This window comes from Bos indicus, chromosome 27 (assembly GCF_029378745.1).
Source record: "Bos indicus isolate NIAB-ARS_2022 breed Sahiwal x Tharparkar chromosome 27, NIAB-ARS_B.indTharparkar_mat_pri_1.0, whole genome shotgun sequence".
In the NCBI taxonomy this organism is placed as follows: domain Eukaryota; kingdom Metazoa; phylum Chordata; class Mammalia; order Artiodactyla; family Bovidae; genus Bos; species Bos indicus.
In genome coordinates, this window is record NC_091786.1 from 25,645,953 (window position 1) to 25,669,348 (window position 23,396).

At 36.4% G+C, this 23,396-nt stretch overlaps 1 protein-coding gene and 1 pseudogene across 2 annotated transcripts in view; one reads left to right on the plus strand and one right to left on the minus strand.

Moving 5' to 3' along the window:
• The window catches only part of TNKS (tankyrase), a 161,570-nt gene that overhangs the window by 89,165 nt on the left and 49,009 nt on the right, over nucleotides 1-23,396 (plus strand). For both annotated transcript variants that reach the window (XM_019953442.2, XM_070781326.1), the window contains exons 6-11: nucleotides 12,519-12,613; nucleotides 14,068-14,134; nucleotides 14,432-14,618; nucleotides 18,463-18,584; nucleotides 20,022-20,113; nucleotides 20,205-20,283. In XM_019953442.2, the coding sequence (XP_019809001.1) occupies nucleotides 12,519-12,613; nucleotides 14,068-14,134; nucleotides 14,432-14,618; nucleotides 18,463-18,584; nucleotides 20,022-20,113; nucleotides 20,205-20,283 (642 nt within the window). The remainder of the gene's footprint in view (nucleotides 1-12,518; nucleotides 12,614-14,067; nucleotides 14,135-14,431; nucleotides 14,619-18,462; nucleotides 18,585-20,021; nucleotides 20,114-20,204; nucleotides 20,284-23,396) is intronic.
• On the minus strand, nucleotides 20,943-21,283 carry LOC109553266 (large ribosomal subunit protein P1 pseudogene; annotated as a pseudogene).

Genomic DNA, 23,396 nt, shown 5'->3' on the forward strand with positions numbered 1-23,396 from the left:
TCTGTTGCACATATGATAATTTACATGTTTCAATGCTATTCTCTCAAGTCATCCCACCCTCTGAATGACTTCTAACTCTCCACGTGTCCTAGACTTTTAGCTTCAGTTGAGTGTCCAGTCTAGCCTCCAGGTGACACTAACCATCCTAACACCTAGTTCATACCACACAGAGCAGAAGAACCACCCAAGTAACCTACCATTTTAGGGGTAGTGTGTTATGTACTAGTAGCTAACTGAAATACCCTATGTGAAAATACAGCTCAGTGCCTATTATATAACTCAGTGCATATTATCTATTGGGCAAGAAAGTTTGTGTCTCTTATCAGGTGGATTACTGAAAATGGTTCTTTCTTAGCTACTTGAAAGAACAAGTGAACATTTTTAAATAAATCACCAAACATTTATTTCTTTTGATATGCTCACTTATTTTATATCTTACAATTTAAGATACTTTCCCCTCAGAATGCAAAAAAAAAAAAAAAACACAAAATTTATGCACATCTTTTTGGTCATGACATTGCAGGAAAAAGCAGAACATTGACGCTAAAAGACCAAGTTTTAAGTTAAAATTATTACTAACTGTATGATCGTGGCAAGTTTTATTATATCTCTTGAGTTCTCAGTCTTTTAGCTTAAGAAATGATGGGTTTGGGCCTCATGAACTCAGATTTACCTTTCAGCTCTAACATCTTAAGATTTTTATGTGTTTTGTTGTTTTTCATCAGAGTTAATAATACAGAATTGGATTATGTAAGAGTCAGTAAGAGTCAGTAGTGTTACATGAGATAAAACACACCTGATATCTAGAATAAAGTTTACATACAGCATTTTTCACCTTTAAGAAAGTCTTAGTGTTATCTGAGGACACATGTGTAGATCCCTGTGGCTTTCAGTGGCCTTTATCATCCTCCTCTGTTCTTGCCAAATCTTGGTTTAGAAAAGGTCAGAGCATTTTTTAATTTCCAGCTTTTCTGGCTCATAATTTAGATGTTGCTTGGGATTATAGGAAGGTCAAAGTGCAGTTAAGTCTGCATGAGGGAACTCTTCAAATACTTAAATTATGTACCTAATCAAATCACTTCTTTAAAGTACATCTTACTGAGTAGTGCGTGTGATAATCACTGAGAGCAAGTGTTCTTGCCTGCTGGTGTTGGGATATACTGTATAAAATCTTTATGCTTGTGTATATTCATTTTATAACAATAAAGGCTTGAAAATGCCTTCTTTATTTTTCATTAGGGAATCACTTCTACTAAAACAGTCTCTATTTTGTCTACCGTGACATCTCTACTGGTGAGGGTAATTAGTACCCATGCCAACCATGTTTTGTTTCTCTCTTTGAGAAAAAAATTTTTAGTAGAAAGGGGTATGTGTAAAAAAGCAGGTGGTAAAACTTAGGAGTTCAGTTTAGCTCAGCTTAGCCACCCTCTTCTGAACTTTGGTTTCTCCTATATGCTCGCATTAAGTCACTAGGCTGTGTTTGACTCTGCAGCCCCGTGGACTGGAGCCCACTAGGATCCTCCATCCTTGGCATTTCCCAGGCAAGAATACCGGAGTGGGTTGCCATTTCTTTCTGCAGAGGATCTCCAGGGATCAAACCCGCATCTCCTGCATTGGCAGGCAGGTTCTCTACCAGTTAGCCACCAGAGAAGCCCCTGGTTTCTCCTATACTCATATCCAAAAGACCCAAGTTTCCTGCAGTTTTCCGTATAGACAAGTTGAGGGATAAAAAAAGGAGTGAGTATGAAATCATTTTGCTATGAGTATGATTCATTATTAAAATTCAATTTAGAAGCGAAATTACAAACGTGACACTTCAGTATAGCCTTGTAAGAATCTAAAGTGATTCCTCTGTCTTTCCAAATGAACCAAACTTTACAGGGTAGGTTAAATTACAACTGCAGCAGTAGCTTGAAAAACATCCATCTGGCAGAGTGTTAAGGGAATAGGAGATTAGGAAGAAACACAGAAGGTCAGTCTAATGCTATTCCTAGTTCCTCAGTAGTGGAATTGTCAGTGGTGTTATTTACATATAATTATTTATCAATTATTACATGGTAAAGATATTTTAAAATAGTTCTCTGATGATTATGATTGGTTATGATCTCTTTGGCCTAAACTGTTTATTTAATATCACTTGAAATAGAGTGTTCCCCCATCAGCTCTTAAATCCTTTTAAGTGAAGGGTGAACCTTAGTCTGTGAAAAGGCTTCCTTAGTTACAAAGAAAGTCTGATTTCAGAAACTCTTCTGGCCTAATGAGAAGCAGCAAAAAGTGGAGAGTTCATTATGGATTGAAGAACCTTGATATTATCTGTAGCTTTGGATTGGTATTATGAGAAAGAGTTGTTTGGCCATCATATAAAAACAATGTAAGCCATTCATTGTGTACCACCATCTGGTGCCTCAGTTAGCTTGGGCTACCATACCATAGACTAGGTGGTTTAAATAACAAAAGTTTATTTCTCCCAGTTCTGGAGGCTAGGAAATCCAAGATCAAAGTGCCAGCTTGGTCATTTTCTGAGGAGGGGATCTCTTCCTGACTTGTGGAGGGCTGCCTTCTGGCCAAGAGAGAAAAAGAATTCTTGGCTGTCTCTTTATAAGGGCACAAAATCCCATCTGGAGGGCTTTTACCCTCATGACCTCATCTACCCTGATTATCTCCTGGAAGTCCTATCTTCTGTCTCCTGGAATATCCCGTCACAGTGAGGGCTGGGGCTTCAACATATAATCCGGAAGGGCGACCCAAACATTCACCTGGTTATTTTTGTATGCTGCCTTTTTTTTAAAGTATAATAATTGCTCATGAAATCTCCACACACACCCAAAAGCATATTCATCCATTCCCTCACTTCCTCAATTAATTTAGAATTATAAAAGGAAATTTCTAAAAGTATTAAGAATCTAAATAATATTCTTTTTTAAGAGAAGACTATTTTCAGTGACGAATAAAATGTCCTTCTCTGCTAAAAATGGCATCAAGAGTAAAACTTAAAAACACTATAAATACCATTCATATTTACCCAAATACATATTTGGGTAATCAAGTTAGTAAATTTGGAAATCAACTAAATATTAAATACTTTATATGTTGATTTTTTCCTTTTGTAAAGGTATTTTTATTTTTCAATAGTAACATGATAATCCCCTATTCTGAATACCATAAAAATGCCCTTTAAAGTTATCTCCTAGATTCTGAGAGGGCGCAATACCCTTAGAGTTGAGTAAGGGCAAGGAATCACTTCTTTTGTTAAGAAGTCCTACATTTTTAGGGAACCCTCCTACACCGTTGGTGGCTATGTAAATTGGTGCTGCCACTGTGGAGAGTGGAGCTTGGAAACCTTGGGCAGGGAATACCTACTTGGGCAAGAAATAGAGCTGGAAATCTCCGCACCTGGCTGCCTCTGGCTGCTGAATTCATATGTGCAAACTCAGAAATAACAGGACTTGATCACTGAAGGAACTTTGAGATGACACTATGTCTCCCAAGTCCTGGAGCTCTGGAGACACTAAAATCAGCTAAAGGAATTTCTCATTCTCACAGTTTATATTTTAAATGACTCCCCAAGGGTCTAAGGTGAAATGATTTCCCCATAAATAATCTTTAAATGAAACTCGGTGGACTCGTTTCCTTGTACTTACAGAATAAGGCATCTGTCTGTTGAACTTTAGTTAGAATCTTTGATGTTTAGATTTGAAAACCTTAGATTGTAAATATTAATTGTAAAAAGGAATTCAGGTGAGATTCGAATAGTCCAAAAACTTTTCTTTTGAAAAGTATAAAACATCAGGCTACTGTCAGACCACGCAACCTGATTTCCATGAAGTCTGCCAGCTGTTTCTCATTAAACAATGCAAAATTAACATTGTACCCCCTGAAACTGCTAAACATTCTTTTTTCTTTCCCATACAAACCCTGTGAGAGGATGCTAGGAACTCATTTTCATGCATACATTTCAATTCTTCTGCTGGTTCTGCGGCTGGTAAAGAGAAACACAAATTTCTGGCTGTTGAAGAATCCCCTTGGAGTTTCCACAATGATAATGTTAAGTTAAAATTTAATTAAGTTGGCATTCAGAGCTTTGCCCTCACAAAGATTACCCCATGGATTACCTGCTCTTTCTTGTCTGTTCATTTCCTTTCCCCTGTCCGATAGTCCTTTATAGTCTTACTTTAAAAAATAAACTTTTACTATTAAGGCAATTGAAGTATAGAAGTTTTATGTTATTAGTTATTTCATAAATTCTACAAATTTTCAAGTGCCTTAGGTTCCTTCCTAAAGATAACTACATATGTTACTTTGGAAAGGCATTCTCTTTGAGGCTGTAAAATATCAATCATTATTCTACCTCGTTGAACTTTATTTGGAAGAGGACTTAAATGGTAGCTAGTCCAGCCTCCCAGTACAGTGTTGGAAGCTTCCCTCCAATAACTCTGATAGGTTGTCATCTCACTCTACTTGATCTGGCTCAACAGATCATCTCTGGATTTAGCACCAAACTTAGAATTTCACACTTTAAGGAGAGATATTGACCCAGTCAGAAGAAGCACTGGAATCAACTGGAGGGATTTAGTTCAGGAAGAGACCAAATGACCATCCATTAGAGATACATAGAAAAATCCAGCACTAGGAAAGAAGCAGATAAATTATCTTCTTTAATTTCAGTATTCTGTTATTCTTCCATGTCCTCTGATGCTTATTCTGAATCACTTCTTTTGTTAAGAAGTCCTACATTTCTAGGGAGTCCTCCTACACTGTTGGTGGCAGTGTAAATAGGTGCAGCCACTATGGAGAACAGTATGGAGGTTTCTAAAAAAAAATAAAGTTACCAAGTGATCCAGTAATCTTTCTCCTGGGCATGTATCCAGAAAAAGATGAAAACTCTTTAAGTCAAAAAGATATATACACTCCAGTGTTCACAGCAGCACTGTTTACAATAGCCAGAACATGAAAGCAACCTAAGTGTCTATCAACAGGTGAATGGATAAAGAAGACATGATGTACATATACAATGGAATATTACTCAGCCATAAAAAAGAATGAAATAATGCCATTTGCAGCAACACACATGGACCTAGAGATTATCTTTTACTTCCTAAGCAAAGGAAGACAAAGACAAATATCATATGATACCTAAAATGAACTTATTTACAAAACAGTCTAACAGATATAGAAAACAAACTCTTGGTTACCAAAGGGGAAAAGGAAGGGGAGATATAAATTAGGAATTTGGGATTAATAGATACACACTACTATGTATAAAGTAGATGAACAGTGAGAACCTACTGTGTATCACAGGGAACTGTATTCAATATCTTATAATAACCTATAATGGAAAAGTATATATATATATATATGAATCACTTTGCCATATGCCTGAAAATAACACAACAGTACTTCAATTTTTTTAAAAAAAGAAGTCCTACATTTCTGGGGCACTCATCCAATAGTATGGCACACTCTCAATATTGATAGGGTCTGATTTGAATGCTGAGTTGAGTCAGAACTACCAAAGTGATCCCTGCCCACCAACAGCAGTTTCCCCTCTCTCTCAGCCATACTCATTCATTTCTGAACATCCTCTCCAGAATCTGAGGGTCAGAACCCAGCCAAAGGAAAAGAAGGAAGGCAGAGTGAGAGTTCTGAAGTCAGACTTCCCTGCATTTGATCTGACTCTGCTATTAGCTTGCCATATTAATCCCCATGTTTCTTAGTTTCCTTATCTGTTGTGTGGAGATAATAATAGTCTCTAGACCTGGTAGTGGTTATGTAAAGTAAGCAAATTAATACATATAAGGCACTTTAGTACATAGAAAGTACCCAGTAGATTTTAGCTATTATTTTAACAAAATACTTTGTATTTCAAAGTGTTTTTATATCTTCTATTTCATTTTCACCAGAAAATAACACAGTAAAGAAGCCAGTACTATTATTACTCTCTTATTTCAGAGATTGAGACTTACAAACATTAATATGTTAAATGCTCCTAGGTTGTAGGAATAGTATGTCTTACTAATGAAAAGTAACAGTCTTGATGTAGTCCACTGTGATGGGACTGTAGCTATTATTAGGTGCATGAGCTCTAGGCGCTTTGCTTAAGAGAACTGCTGACCAAGTGTCCCAGCACCAGAGAAAAAGACTCATAATGGGAAAGAAAACATTATTATTAGAAGATCTAATAATGTGTGGTCTGTAGAAAAAAGAAAAGTTAAAGGAGATACTGGGGAAAGAAGTGAATTAAGGTATCTTTTTAAAGTCTTATTTCTACTTTGGTTCATCAGTTTTCATTCTGCAGATAGTTTTTCTCTTTTAAACTATTTTTATAATAGCTCAAGAGTTGAGAAGCTACAAGGAAACTTGTTATTGTTATGATACTATGTAAAATATCTATTCTAAAGACAGGTGTCAGTGATGAGATATAGTTATTTCCATGGACTCATGCCCGTATTGATTCTCTGGCTTTTAATTTGGTTTGATGCTGATTTAAGTTTCACTGTCTCAAAGAACTTCTTAGCTATACCTCACACTCTATGCCTAAAGGAAATTTAATAAGCTCTGATTATGCATTTATTATATCTTCCTGAGAGTTTTATATTAATGGCTGATACAGTATTTTATTTGTAGAAGGGGCACACTGATCTGTCTTAACCAATGGTAAGTTTGAATAAGATATGTTTTGTTAAGATAGCCAGAGCAGAGATGGAGCATTTATAAATGTCCATTTATAAGGTGTTAGTCACTCAGTCATGTCCTATTCTTTGCGACCCCATGGACTGTAACCTGCCAGGCTCCTCTATCCATGGGATTCTCCAGGCAGGAGTACTGGGGTGGGTTGCTATTTCCTTCTGTTTATAAGATCCAACCAGTCCATTCTAAAGGAGATCAGTCCTGATGCTAAAGCTGAAACTCCAATACTTTGGCCACCTCATGCGAAGAGTTGACTCATTGGAAAAGACTCTGATGCTGGGAGGGATTGGGGGCAGGAGGAGAAGGGGACGACAGAGGATGAGATGGCTGGATGGCATCACTGACTTGATGGACATGAGTTTGAGTGAACTCTGGGAGATGGTGATGGACAGGGAGGCCTGGTGTGCTGCGATTCATGGGGTCGCAAAGAGTCGGACACGACTGAGCAACTGAACTGAACTGACAAGGTGATAGTTATTAAATAATTATAGCACAGGACTTCCCTGGTGGCTCAGATGGTGAAGCGTCTGTCTACAATGTGGGAGACCCGGGTTCGATCCCTGGGTCAGGAAGATCCCCTGGAGAAGGAAATGGCAATCCGCTCCAGTACTATTGCATGGAAAATCCCATGGACAGAGGGGCCTGGTAGGCTACAGTCCATGGGGTCGCAAAGAGTCCGACACGACTGAGCGACTTCACTTTCACTTTACACAGTGGAAATACTATACAAAGAATAAGATGGACCTATATGTGCTAGTATTTTTAAGAGAAAAAAAAAAAAGCCAATTCAGAAGAATATTGTGTAATCTGTGTGTGACAAGTGAAAGTGTTAGTCCCTCAGTTGTGTACAACTTTGTGACCCTGTGGACTTATCCTGCCAGGCTCCTCTGTCCATGGAATTCTCCAGGCAAGAGTACTAGAGTGGGTTGCCATACCCTTCCCTGGAGGATATTTCCAATTCAGGGATCAAACCCAGGTCTCCTGCATTGCAGGCAGATTCGTTCCCATCTGAGCATTTCCCACCAGGGAAGCCTTGTGTGACAAAAGCAACAGCACAAAGAACTCAGAGGAAAACAAACATGCCTTCATATAACATAGAAAAATATCTCAGATGATACAACTATAAGTAGTGCCTATCTTTAGGAAAGGAGTTTGGTGGATAAAGAATGGCAACCCACTCCAGTATTCTTGCCTGGAGAATCCCAGGGATGGAGGAGCCTAATGGGCCGCCATCTATGGGGTCACACAGAGTCAGACACGACTGAAGTGACTTAGCAGCAGCAGCATTAAGTCTTACCTCATTGCAAATGCATGTGTGCCCTTGGCGCACACACTCAGACACACACGCTATTTTCTGACTTGAGACAGGTCCAGAATCCAAGAGTCATTCAGCTTGAAGTCTGCCTAGAGTTGGATTATCAACCATCCCAGTTTGCCTGGAGTGAATGGGTTTCCTGAGACTAGGAATGGCCTGAGCAAACCAAGATGAATTGATTACCCTAGCCTGAAAAATCCCAGAGGATTTCATCTAGGTCAAAATGAAAATCTTAATGAAAACCGAAATACACTATACATCATGAAGTTAGGCAACTCTCTGTTGACTTACATCATGGCTTCGCAGTTGTGGTTTTGTTCTTTCTTAGGGAATGCTTCATACATCACACAGGCCTGTGTTGAAACGTGGTATAAATCTTTTACACAAATTCAAAGTCATAGTCACCAAGCTGGATTATATGTATCCCCTCTTCTCTTTCACTAATGTAAATCAAAAGCAAACTATAACTTTCATTTCATTACTAGCATGAAGCACTGTGTTAAGCCTTCAAACATAAAATTAAAATACACTCCTCATTCTCAACAAGCTCACAGTGGATTAGAGGAGACAGACACATAAATATCAGTGTTTAACTGTGTTATTCTGTGACAAGTGTTAAAGTATAAGATAGTGGCACCCAGTTTTAGAACCAGTCTTTAGCAGTCTTTTAAGTGAATACTTTTTGTTGCCATTAACAGCCATAGGAAATTCTGCAACTAGAAAAGAAGTGTGGGTACCTAGGTGTCCTGGATACCAAGGAGAAAAACATTTCAATAAGGAATAAATGATCACCTGTGTCAGATGATGCAAATAGGTGAAGTAAGATGACGGCTGAGAAATGGCGATTAGGAAATAACTTCTAAGTGTGCAAGATACTCAATAAGGTGATAATAAGTAATAACCACCATTTGTTGAGCTTTTTCTGTGTGATACTGTATTAGGCGCTTATTTATATAGTTAACTTTAATCCATAAGATAGTCTTACATGGTAGGAATTATAATTCTCATTTTATAGATATTAGAAGCCAACTCAGACATTAAGAAACTAGTCCAAAGCCACATAGCTTGTAAATTTTGTAAAAGAGACATGCAAACCCCAAACTTAAAAGTCTCTGCTCATCATTTCTTCTTACTGTGCTGCCTGCACTTCTGTTACAAAGTTGTGTCCACAGTTTTTTATATACTTTTCATTTAAAATGTTTTACATTTTTACAGTGTTGTTTTGTTTTCTGCCGTACAACAATGCAAGTCAGCCGTAATTATCATACAAAATTTTATAACAGAATGGTTGTTGTTCCTGTTTTAGCTATGCATGTATAAAGTTTAGGATAAGTTAATGCATTATTGTGTGCTTCAAATCTGTATCATAAGAAGCAAAGATAAATATACATATATGTTTCTTTTTTCTCTTATGGCCTGATTCCAAGAAGAAAACTTTGAATTATGGGATTTAAGTAAGGATTCTTTTTTGAATAAACATTTTACAATATAAAAATAGTAGTAATAGCAAATCTCTTACAGCAGAATAGTATTAAGATAGGTTTTTTGATAGAGCTATTATGTTTGCAGTTGTTTCATATTTTATCACTCTACATGTTTGACTTTTAAAGTATTCACAACAAAAAAGTCTGTTTTAAAAGTAAATCTGAGATACGCAAACTGACAGATTGCTGTGCTGTCCTGTCCACAGCGATGCCTTAAATGTTTGATTCTTGTGTTTACTGATTTACAGCCACCACAAAATTATCAAGCACCATGTGTGAGTACATGGGTCTGCTTTTTTTTTCTCCCAAAACCAAAATTATACTCTGTTAATTATCCTAGCATTTAGAAAATTACTTACGTTGTTTTGCCATTTGGTAGTTGAGGTATAAAGTTGACACTATGTGGTAACCATTCACTAAATTTAGTCCTGCACCATGTGATTTTAATTGCTTTGCATCGGAAGATAGCATTTAGTATATAATGTTTAGTTGTAAATTTTTTTCTAGAGGAGAAACCCCTGGGCTCAGTAGTAGAAGCTTGTTCAAATCACCCTTTGTTCTCAATTTGTACTTTTTCTTTTTGCTTTATACCATTTCCTCAGATTTACTGCATGCATTTCACAGACTTTTATGCGCCTTCCAATGATACTATTTAGTTTGCATAATTAGCATCCACAGTAGAATGACTGCTGGGAAAGTTTCATCCAGCGTGTTCAGCACTCACTGCCTACGAATTCATCTGCTCCTTTAGCTCATCTGTCTCTGCCTAGATGCTGCTGTCATTTTGCTAACTGACACTGTCATTCTCTCTCTCCTAGATTAGTCCTGCAGGCTTCTATTCAGGTCTTGCTGCCATCAGATTTGCCCTCCCAGTCCAGTCTATTGAGTAACTAGAGTGATCTTTCCAAAACTCCATTCTCAGCCCCATTACCGCCAGGGTATCATATGGGCACTTCAAACTCAATAAACCCGAACTTCGCATTCTTTCCCTTTGGGTTCCCTTCCCATCTCCCCTCTATCCCTCCCTCCCTTCTTTTCTTCTTAAAAGCAAGCTTCAAAAGCAGTCTAACATCTGTATAAGGAGAGAATGGTGAGAGAGAAGGCAGAAAAATATTTGAAGAAATAATAGCTGAAAGTTTTTCAGATTTGGTGAATACTATACATAATAGATCCAAGAAACTCAGCCAGCCCCAGGCACTCACATATACCAAAAAAAGAAGAAAAAGGCTGTACCAGGGTACATCACAATCAAATTGCTTAATGTCTCTTAATGATAAAGAGAAATTATGAATGTGTCCAGAGGAAAAACCACATGTACACAGGAATAAAGATACAATGTAAGCAGATTTCTAGTCTCAAAGAGTATAAGCCAGAAGATAGTGAAACGACATCTTTAAAATGTTAAAGGAATGGGAAAATAAGTCCTGAAAATAACTTGATAGTCCTTGGAGGTATTTGCAATAACATTTGACATGTGTCTGAAGGCAGAAACTTGGACAGGCTTGTTGTTTGATGATTCAGAAATTTTAATCATCTGTTTTCATATGGCATTTTACATTTTAAAGGTGTTTAAATATGGGAGAAAACTTTGCACACTGTTTTGAAATAGCCAAGAGGAGTGGTTTTATCTCCATTTTGCAGGTGAGAAAGCTAAGCTGGTAGTTAACATGACGTTTACAGTTCTGTAAGACCCAGGACTGTGATCAGGTTTCCTGACTTCCTATTCAGGACCTTCTTCTATCTACCCGACCTCGTTATTAGCTATGTTTTGCTCAAGAATAATTCCTAAAGTTAGAGACTGTCAGAATAAATAAAATGTATGGGGTGCCTTGAAAGCAGTAATAGGTAATACAGTAGTTAGTAATTCTTTTGTATCTTGACAAAATATGTGAAGAAAATAAAATGAAAATCTTTTAAAATCCCACTGCGTATGAGAAGCCATTGCAGTATTTAAACTTGAAGTGAATGAGTAGAGGTAGGGAAATTGCTATGATTGTGGAGAAACTTTTAATTAAAATAATGTTATTTCTGATTTTTTTTAAAGGTAAGAAGTTTGATTATTTTTCATTTTCATATTATATGTGAGCAGAGAACCTTTTGATAACGGGTCAAATTAAAATGTGACAAATTTGTTGAAGAGAAACTTTATTTTCCTCTTGTATTTATACTGCATATAAATTAAATACCATCTTGGCATATTTCATTGCATATCCTACTAAGGTAGGAAGTTAGTTTTGACCCATTGCTAGCAGCAGTCTGGTGGGATGAATACAGTCCGTTATCTTGTTGTTGTTTTTTTTTTCCACTAGAATTTCTTCAGATATTCTTTAGAGATGTTTTTCAGCTTTTCCTATTACGGAGGAATTCTGAAAGCTAGCTCTTTATAATAGAATTGGGATTTAAAAGTTAGAATTTGAATGGTGGACAGGGCATAAGTAGGATAAAGAAGAATATTTCCAGTTATGGGGAATATGAACTCTGACATCCCAGAACAGTTGGAATGGTCCTTGATGTAAAGAAACTAAGAAATAATGTAGAGTAGATAGAGTAGGGCATGATAACTGAAGGCCTTGAAAAAAACCACTAGGAGAAATAGGTGAATGACATGAAGTTACAGGGCTTCCCTGGTGGCTCAGAGGTAGAGAGTCCTCCTGCCAATGCAGGAGATGCAGATTCAGTCCTTGAGTCTGAAAGATCCCCTGGAGAAGAAAATGGCAACACGCTCCAGTATTCTTGCCTGGGAAATCCCATGGACAGAGGAACCCGGCGGGCTACAGTCGGGGTTGCAAAAAAAATCAGACATGACTTAGTGACTATAAACAGCAACAACAACTGAAATTAGAATTTACTTCTGAGATGAGTGAATTGTCTCTTATCCAATTAAGAAAGATGAATTTGTGCACTTCACCTCAGTATTTTCTGTATGTGTTAACACTCACTGCCTTTAAAGAAATACAGATTAAATGCCAAAATAAGAATTATTTACCTTTATTTTACCTGATATTTTACCTTTGTTTCTTTTTCTTTTCTAGTCAACTCCTTTACATCTAGCAGCAGGCTACAACCGAGTTCGGATCGTTCAGCTTCTTCTCCAGCATGGTGCTGATGTGCATGCAAAAGACAAAGGGTACGTGTATCTGCTTATTTTCTTGAATGGTGTCACTCATGGGTCATTTATTACACTTGGTGTTCAACATCTGATACACCAAAGTTTTTGAGCACTGGGCAGAGTCTTACATCCCGTTGTTTTATGGCTTGTACAGCATTTTGAGAACGTTCACAGTGATTTGACTTATTTTCATATTCCTACTAATTAAGGATTTGTCTCATAACAATTTTGTAAATTAGTTTAATTTTACTGTATTCTATTATTTGCAGTCAAAATTTCTCTCAATTGCAATTACTATTTTTCAACTCTTAAGTTGTACTTCAGAAAGATAGATGAATCAAAAATTCTGATAACCCAGTAATATGACTATTCTATTTATCAGATATGAAAGGATCATCTTTTATTAATAAGCTAAAATCTTAAGTATACAGTATTTTAATGTTTTTCCTGATGAAATCTTGACCATCTAAACTGAGAAAACCTTAAAGATACTTATGAAGATTGATGTGAAAGAGAGGTGTCTGGGAACCAAAAAAAGTAGTATGTCATTTATTTTATAAACAGGTGAATTTTGGAAAACTTTGTACCAGTCTCCTAGCTAATCTCCAGGGACGTGGAAATTGGATCTGTTAGCCTATACATTGGGCTAACACTTCTCTTTATGCCACTTTAATATCTAAAAGATAATTACCTGACTGCCCCTGTGATGTAGATTCCTATTACAGTCGTGATGGGTAGCGTAAAGGAAAGAAGCTCCAGAGAAGGCTGTCTTTCACTTTGCCCCTCTCCACATGAGGAAACAGAGACAAGAAGAAAGAGCTCAGTACTTGAGACAGTTCTCAGAAGGGGAGTCTACCATTTCAAATCTGCTGTTTTCGGTGCTCTGTTTCTCCCTTGCCTGCCCCGTTCTCTGCGCCATACGTACGTGGTGTTCCCATAGTATAGGGCACACATGCCTGATGCTCTTGTACACCTCTGCAATCCTTGTGCATGTCTGAAAGCAAATGGGTGAACCATAGGTGAGTCCTCAAGAGAAGTACACCCCCAACAAGAGGGTTCTTAATTTGTGCAGAGTGACATTTGGGTATGCAAGCTATAATAGTTTAGATATTGAATTCTTGTGTTGGAAATCACCATGAAAGTAAAATAATATGGTAGGAATATTTCAGTTCACCATCAGTTAACATTTATTTTCTGTAAATACTTAACATATAAAGCAGGCAGTTTGTAATTAGTACATGCATTCTACCTTTACTTAAAAGCTTTTCTACTTGGTTCCTTAATGATTGACATAAAATAACATAAGTAACGAAAGGTTGGACATTAGTTATGCTTTGTATTCTCTTATTACTTTAAAATATTTTGAATATAATTGTATTGGAATTTGTTAGATTTTTGTTTCTTAGCATTTCTTGGATGAATGACTAAGTTGTTGGACATTACAGTGTCTTAGTTTGCTTTTTTCTGTTTAGCGGACTTGTGCCTCTTCATAATGCGTGTTCATATGGACATTATGAAGTCACAGAACTGCTACTAAAGGTAAGAAGAATTAAAGATATTGAATATTGTTTGCCTTTAATTTGTTATGAGTTTACTCATGGGGATTTTTTACCAAGCTTTTTAAGAGACCAAAATTGTTGTGTTTTTTTTTTTTAATATTCACTGTTGCCTTGAAATGTTTAAAGTATTCAGCTTATTTTAAACTGTATTTTAAATGCTGAAATTAAAACAGTTGTTGACATTTCAGAGTTATAACTGAAATTTACAGTGAAATGAATGTTGTATTTGATTCAGTGAAATGATTGCTGACCATTAACTTTTCTTTTCTCAATTCAGCACGGAGCTTGTGTTAATGCTATGGATCTGTGGCAGTTTACCCCGCTTCACGAGGCCGCTTCCAAGAATCGCGTAGAGGTCTGCTCTCTGTTACTTAGCCATGGTGCTGATCCCACTCTAGTCAACTGCCACGGCAAAAGCGCAGTAGACATGGCTCCAACCCCTGAGCTCCGGGAGAGATTGACTTGTATGTATTTATATCCTAAAATCAACACTGCTTGTTGTAAATTAGAATATCTTCTTTTTGGTATTAGGGCTGATGTTTTGTCCAACTTAGATAATGGCCTTGTCTTCTTGTATGTAGACTAACTAGTTATTCTCTTTTCTGATTCTTTATGAATTCTGCAGGAATCTTATATATGTACACTATATTATTTTGTGTTTATTCAAGCTTAATTCTAATTTATGTGTTCAGGCTCTTTTTTTTTTTTTAAAGACTAGAGAGGATAAGTTCATCAGTAACCATTTATTGAACATTTACTATATGTCAGAAACTGGAAACGTAGATGTATACAAACCAGAAAAAAAAAAATCTCTAAGCTCACAGGGCTTATATTCTTACACTGTTGGTAATAAAGATGCTATATAACATCATGGAATGCTCACTGTTGCCCAGACCCTGCAAGTTGCACAGTCATGTTTTTATTTGTGCTACAGCCCAAGCACAATCACTAGTCCAAATTTAAATAAGATAATTTTTACGACTTGGTTGAAGTAATTTTCTCAGATACTGATACATCTTATATTTACATATGCATGTTTTTTATAAACTTTTGTTTTAGAATAGTTTTAGATTTAGAAAACTTACCAATTAATACAGAAAGTTCTCATATGTCTCATACCCAGTTTCCCCCCATAAACATAATAATATGGTACATTTGTCATAATAATGAACCAGTACCAATACATTATTAACTAAAGGCTGTAACTCTATTCAGATTTCCTTAGTTTTTACCTAAAGTTCTTTTTCTGCTCCAGGATCCCTTTCAGAATTGCTGTTGCTGTTCAGTCACTCAGTCGTATCTGACTCTTTGCGACCCCATGGACTGCAGCACAGCAGGCTTCCCTGTCCTTCACAGGGAAGTCCTTTTTCTGCTCCAGGATCCCATTCAGAATACTGTATTAAATTTAGTTGTCATATCAAATACCAAGATATATTTAATTCTACCTGTAGGCATTTCAGGTTTAAATTAAAGTAGGTGTCACATACCTAATTTTAAATTTGTCCCATAGTTGATACTGTCTTACATCTAGGATGCTAAGAATCAGATAACTGGATTTAAACACCTGAGAAAACCTTTGAACGATCATTTAAGAAAAAGGCATAGTCAAAATGAAAACATCAATGAAGTTTAAACAGAATATAAATTTATGTTAAAACAGGAAGAATTCCTTGCGATTTTGATCTCGTTTAAATGGAAATCCAAACTTATTTTGGTGCCGGAACAGATGACATCCACTAGATTACAGGCCCGCACAAACCAGGTCATCACTGGGCAGATGTCTTGGCAATGAATCCTTGTGGAGTGCATATTTTCTCTCTCCCACTCATATGACTCTTGTCATATGTTATCTTCCATTATATAGTTTATTTTTCTATGTGATGTTCTGTCTCCTCACTTTAGTTTTAAATTCTTAGGAAGATGTTTGGTTTTATTATTGTATCTTCTTAGCACCTGCAGAGTGCCTTATTACCTAATAAAAATGTGTGGATGGCGTTCGTGTTTGGGCTTGTACCCCAACCTAGCACGGTACATTGTGCATGCTATGTGTCCAGCAGGTTTATTGAATTGAATTTAACTTAACTCAAAGTGTATTTATTTTTTAATATCTTTTTCTAATTTCTTTCTTTTAGTTTTATACCCCAGACTTGGCTTTATCCCCGGTCACCAATTGACTTTTTTCCTTCCAGTCATTTTGTAAATACAAGTATTGTCATGGGTTTTTACATTGTTTCATTGGTCTCTCTGATTCCGGTGTAAACATTAAAATTTAACCAAGATTTCTATAGTTTTGTAAAGGAAAAAGTTCCCTGATTAGAGTATTTTGCAACCTTCTCAGTATCTTCTTAAATAAGATTCTACTAATGAAGGAAAGCATTTAACAAAGTTGGAACTTTTCTAACCAGTTCTCATCCTCATGCTCACTGCTTTATGCTAGGCAATCACAGTAACAGACTTTATTTCATATGTACTTTATGCTAGGCAATCACAGACTTCATTTTAGGAAAATTATACAGGAAACAGAAAACAACATTTTGATCATACCCATCATTACAGCATTTTCTCCATACATTTCTTCTACTCTTTCTTGTTGACTTTTTTATTTGTTGTTTTCATGAACCCAGATGAACACAATAGTGTGGGTTCTGCACATACTGGAGTTGAAAATCCTAAAAGTAGCTTTCATTCTTGTTTCAAAAGGCATTTATAAAGAGAAACTTCTAAGGCATTCTATAAATGTTAAGTTTTCAAGGTAATTAGGATTTCTGAAGTTTCAAAGTCATGTACTTCAAGGAATTTGGCAATGATCAAGTACCACTAAACACACAGTTAAACAAAAATGTTTTCCCCCAAACCTGCCATGACTTATTTTATGCATATCAGCATTCATGCAACAATTATTTATTGGCTACCTACTGTATGCCAAACACTGTGGTCAGTGATGGGACCACTGTCACAGATGAAACAGTGCGATAAGCCCTGTGACAGAAGGCTAAAGGCAAGTGCAGAGGCTTTTAGAAGAACGAATCCTAACAGGGAACATCGGAAAGGCTTATCCAGAGTATCTGAACTGAGGCCCTGAGCAACGAGTAGTAGTTAATTACGTGTGTGTGCGTGTGTGTGTCTCTGTCTCTCTCTGTCTTATAAGGGAGGAAAGAAAGTGACAAGGGGCCCTCAAAGGAAAGAGAGAAAGGCAAAGAGAAAGAGTTCAATGCCAGGCAGATGCAAAGGCCTGAACATGAGCAGGACTGGAATTATGTAACATATTATGTCACATATCATTTATATCTTTTCAGAACAATTTTCAGCTTTTTGTTAACAAGTAGTCTTATCAAAATATACTCCAGTCTTTTAAAATAAAAAATAAGACTATTTGCTTTTAATAAATGAGAGTAGTGGATTCTTATTCATGTAGTTAATTTAGAACTGCCTTTTAAAAAGTCTTACTTGCTTATATAGATAATAAATATATAACATTAACTGTTCTTTGAAAATTTTTCAGACTCTGGCACTTCCCCCATAAATCAGTTCTCCCTTCCTCTGTGTTAAGATATAATCATTGTTAATATTTTGGTGAATATTTCTCTAAATGTATTTTTTATATCATTAGTTGTATTTAGTTGTGCTGATGGTAAGGTAGTAGTAATCATACCCAAAAAATGGGTCAACCTTCCCTTTCTCATTTGCTACCTGAATTTTCATTTTAAAATATATACTTTCATGTCCAATATATAGAGAGCTATCGTTTTGTTTACGAGTTAGAAAGTATTCCAGTGTGTGAAAGTGAAGTCACTCAGTTGTGTCCGACTCTTTGCGACCCTGTGGGCTGTAGCCCACCAGGCTCCTCCATCCAAGGGATTTTCCAGGCAAGAATACTAGAGTGGGTTGCCATTTCTTTCTCCAGGGGATCTTCCCAACCCAGGGATCGAACCCAGGTCTCCTGCATTGCAGGCAGATGCTTTAATCTCTCAGCCACCAGGGAAGCCTATTCCAGTGTATAAGTGTTCACAAATTACTTAACTGGTTTCTGTTTGGTGTACATTTAAGTCAACTTGATTTAAAACTTTGCTGGAGTGAGTATCTTTATATGTGTATCTGTATGTGAACGCTGAGTAGAAAATAGTCTTATTTCAGACATTTTCATTAACCTACACCCTCCTCCTCTGCACTTGTATCATTGTTTTGTCATGTTGTGGCTGTCGCTAAAATAGAGGAATATGTAAAATTAATAAGTTTCCTACTTTATAATCATGATAATGATTTTTATAGATTTTAAAGATTTATATGTCACCATTATTTCATTAACAGATGAATTTAAAGGTCACTCTTTGCTACAAGCAGCCAGAGAAGCAGACCTAGCCAAAGTTAAAAAAACACTTGCTCTGGAAATCATTAATTTCAAACAGCCACAGTCTCATGAAACTGCACTGGTAAGATCTTATTGTTAATCCGTTCCTTGGGTCTGTAACAGTAGTGTAAACTCAAAATACAATTTTCATTTCAGAAACCTTGGTAACTTTAGTATCTCAAGTGCCAGGAATTTGCATTTTAATATTGGTTGCATTGATTTTTAAATTTGGTTCAGGAGATGATTGCTTTCATGGGTGAGAGAAGAGCCATTTGCTCAACCTTAATTTGAAAATTATTTTTACATTTGCCTTTATCCAACCATATTATAACAAACCTACTTTTTGCTCATGAAATACAAAATGTGATTTTTCTCATAGAATCTCCCTTTTCTTGTGGTTGCTAGTTGCTAGATAAAATTTGCTTTCTACAGAAGATTAAATTATTTTCAAAGGTACTTGCCTCATCCTTTTGAGCAATTGTAGTCAAAGAATTATTATATTCCTTAATGAAATATAGTAAGACTAGGAAATTTTTTGTTCCAGACTGTAAATATTGTTTTTTTTAAACTATTCATCTTCTTTCTGTTAATGTACTTGGAGAAAGATGATTCTGTTTTCTTTGTCAATGATCACATTAAGTTTCAGGTATAGGACTGGTTGGATTACACTTTAATACAGAATTTAAGCATAAGGGATGCCTCTATCACAAACCTCTAAATATGCTTCAGTTAACATTCTTAACTTATATCTGGCACAGAAGGGTCAAACTGTAGGCAATACCTGCTGAAAACAACATTGTAAGAGTTACCAAACCAAAATAGGCCAACTGTATGTGTGGCCCCCATGCAGGGGTTTAGATACATTCAGGCTACACAGTATATGCCAGGACACACTCAAAGCCATGGACTAAACCTGACCTGCTTTTTCAGAGTGTTCATTTTATTCATTAGTACATAGTTTTTTACTTTTTAAATTTTAATACAAATATGAAGTGAAGTTGAACACAAAGGTTGTATAAATAGAGGATAAAACATAAAATTTCTGAGAATACGTCTCCCTCTAAGCTCCTTCAAGTCTCTTACCTTCTTACCTATCCCTGGGCATATGGACTTATTCTCCAATGGTGTTAGGAGTATCTCTGGGGAAGAGCTTGAGAAATACTGACTTTTGTGGCTGACAACCTACTGGAGGACTGGGTAATTCAGTTATGAATTTTTTTAGCTTCGGAGAGGCAGTATTCTGATACCTCAAGTAAATATATACTGGATAATTGCTTATTGGCTAAAGGGAAAGGAATGAAGTCTCTCTAAATGCTCAACTAAGAACATAATTTCACCTTGATTTAAAGGCTTGTGTTTCATACTCACAGTGTATTTAGGAGGAATTTCGGTCGTCTCCGTAATGTGAAAATATATGTTTTGAGACAGCAGTGTTTTAAATAGTCAGCAGGTGCTTTTCAATTCAGAAATCTACTTTTACACAGTTTATTTTATCCACTGGTTTTTCTTTATGTTACAGCACTGTGCTGTGGCCTCGCTGCATCCCAAACGCAAACAAGTGACAGAATTGTTACTTCGAAAAGGAGCAAATGTTAATGAGAAAAATAAAGAGTAAGTGCAGTCGCAGAAGGCGTTGCTCTGTAGTTAAAGCAATACTGCGGTACAAGTTAAGAGGTGACCTTTTCCTTTCTCCTCTCCGCAGTTTCATGACTCCCCTGCACGTTGCGGCAGAGCGAGCCCACAATGATGTCATGGAAGTTCTGCATAAACACGGAGCAAAGGTAAAAGGCACACCTGAGATAAGGTGCCAGTCTCGGCACTGAGTATCTAGCTGCACTTAAAGATTGTTCCTCTCCTCTCTGATTCTCCTGAAGAAATTAATCTTATAAAGGACTGTTAACATGTGTTTGAATTCACTGATTCTCTTTTAAAGCTGATTTAAATCTGGTTGCTAATAGAGGTAATTCCTGGTGCTTTATGTTGTACTTTACTGTCATTCTTCTCTAAAGCAATAAATGTGGTTAGGGTCTTACCGTTTGAAATGCATTTCAACTTTACACTGTTTTACCTTAATACTGGAATTGATATATTTTGGTAGTCAACATCAATGATGGCTTATCAGAAAATAATTTATGTAAATGATGGGCAAAATATTGCTACTTATTTTAAAGAACATTTGTTCCTTCAAACCAGTAATGGTAATCATTTTTTCACATAACCTCAATAAAAAGAAATAAAATTTTAATAACCATTTTTATTGGCATTGTCTGAGTGACATTATCTGCAACTCCAGGACTCCCATGAATTGCTTGAGGAAATTTTGCTTGAAGAAAACAAGCTGGTTGTTTTTCAGAGGTACTTGAACGTGAAAATTTTTAAATCCGCAACAATTTTTTTTTTTAACAGCTCAGCTTTTTATTGAATATGTTACTAAAGAGGTTTAGTGAAAAAGACCAAAGCTCATGTTATCATCATACTCTTCAGATTCTTCTCTTTGCTTCTACTTTCTTCTCCTCAGCTGGCAGCAGTGGTGGATGGGGCAGGACCTCCTGCTGGTCCAGCGCCAGCTACCGGAGCAGGTCCACCAGCCCCCGCATTGCAGATGAGGCTCCTGATGTTGACATTGGCCAAAGCCTTTGCAAACAAACCTGGCCAGAAAGGCTCAGCATTTACACCGGCTGCTTTAATGAGGGCATTGATCTTATCCTCTGTGACTGTCACCTCATCGTTGTGCAGAATGAGGGCAGAGTAGATGCAGGCGAGCTCCGAGACGGAGGCCATGGTGTGGTTGGGTGCTCGGTGGGAGCTGCCAGGCGCCGTGCTAGTTGCTGGATGAAGTGAGGGCCTCACCCCAAAATGGCCTTAGCTTCCTTGGAAGACCCAAGCGCCTTAGCAGAAGCTAAGGAAAGAAAGCAAGAGTGTATATTTTAAAGCAGGGGTCCCCAAAGTAGGATATAGACACTCTGTGGAACATACAAGAGGAGCCACTGGGTGGAGGGGGAAAATACTAGAATTTTTATCTATTGAAAGAGTAATTTATTAATAACTAGTAATTTATTAACTTATTAAGAACAGAGAAATTGACATCTACTACTATTTCCTACTCCAGGGGATCTTCCCAACTGGGGAATCAAACCTGCGTCTCTTGCACTGGCAGGTGGATTCTTTACCAACTGCGTCACCTCGGAAGCCCTAGTAATTTATTAACTTCTTAAGAACAGAGAAATTAACATCTACTACTATTTCACACACAGATTGATACTGCCATCAATCTGTGTGTGTGTGTGTGTGTGTGTGTGTGTGTGTGTGTGTGGTGGGGGATTGACAGGGATACACTCACTCATCTGCTCACATCCAGCACGATGTGACACGTTGCACTTTACATGAGTAGATTAATGGGTATTATTTTAAATGGTAGCATCTTGATAAATACCATTGTTGAAAATCAGAGGAAACAACCATGACAATCTTAAAGAAAGGTTTATCTGGCTATTTCATAAATGAGGATTTTTCAGGAATTGACATACTTAGTTGTTTTGCCTTTTTTTTTTTAATGAAAGTGAGTTCAAAATTTGCTTATAGTTCTATATAGTGACAAATGATTATTACTTGCATGTAGGTACATATTTTTAAAAAGAAACATAATCAGAACCTTAAAGATCAAAGTTACATATTTTAGAGAAATGAATGAGAAAGTAACTGCTTTTTAAAAGGAACTTTTAACAAATGAAGAGGCCATTTTGAAAATCAGTTTTTAGAAAATATCTGCTGTTTTTTGAGTTTCTTGCCAAAAAATGATGTATGTTTATCAACTAGCTGTCATCTGTATAATTTGAAACTGGGCAACAGAATTTTCTAACCTGTTTTAAAGTTGTTGTTTTTTTTTAATTTGTTAGGTAGTTTTTGAACCTATTTATGACATTTTAGTGCAGTATCTTATCATAAGTTTGCAAGAATCAAGAAAGATGCAATTTTGCTAGCAAAATTCAATTAAAGCCTTAACATAGTAAATTACATGAAAAATTAAAAATAAGCATTGTGATTTAGAAGACTTCACAACAATGTACTTTTCCCAGTTGCACCACATATCTATGTGAAATCTAGCTGTTACTGAAAATGAACCTAGAATCACACCCTCAAATCTATATCACAGTTTTATAAGATTTTTAAAAATCTTTTAATTGAGCCAAATGACATTTTGTACAACTGATAATTTAAAATTTTTTAAATATTTTATTGTTTCATCTGCTTCACATCCTCTGTAATTTCTCCTTTTATGTAAGTTTTATAATATTCATTATACATTAGTTTAGCACTGCTTGGTTATAATTTACAGATGAACATAAATGAATATTGAGAGGGTTCTCAAAACACATTTTTACTCCTGAAGTGCATGATGCAAAAATTAGTATATCCTTGCTTTAAAAGGACCGTTGATGTTTTTAATTAAAGAGGCAGGATGAACCGAATGAAAGGAGCAGTTCTACAGATTTACTACCTGTTTCGAGGGTACAGCTACTGTGTTCTTACATAAATAATGTCTTGTTGCTCTACCAAGCAGAAAATAATAAGCTAAGTGGGCTTTCTGCTACTGTTAAGACCATTGTATGTTTATCACTGACCTATTTTTAAAAATATCTTATGGCATTTATAATGTTCTTGAACAACCATGAATAATGCCCTTCATTTTGGGAAAGTATCTATTTGTTGCCTCCCATTAGTCATTTTATTTCATGAAAGTTCAATGAGAAATAACATTATTTTATATAACCTATCCTAGTCAGCATTACTCTAGGTCTGTGGCTGTAAATCTTTTTCTGCCCTTCATGTTCACAGTACATTCTCATCAGTAACGTCACAATTCATCAGTCAGGCATGTGTATAATTTTAAACA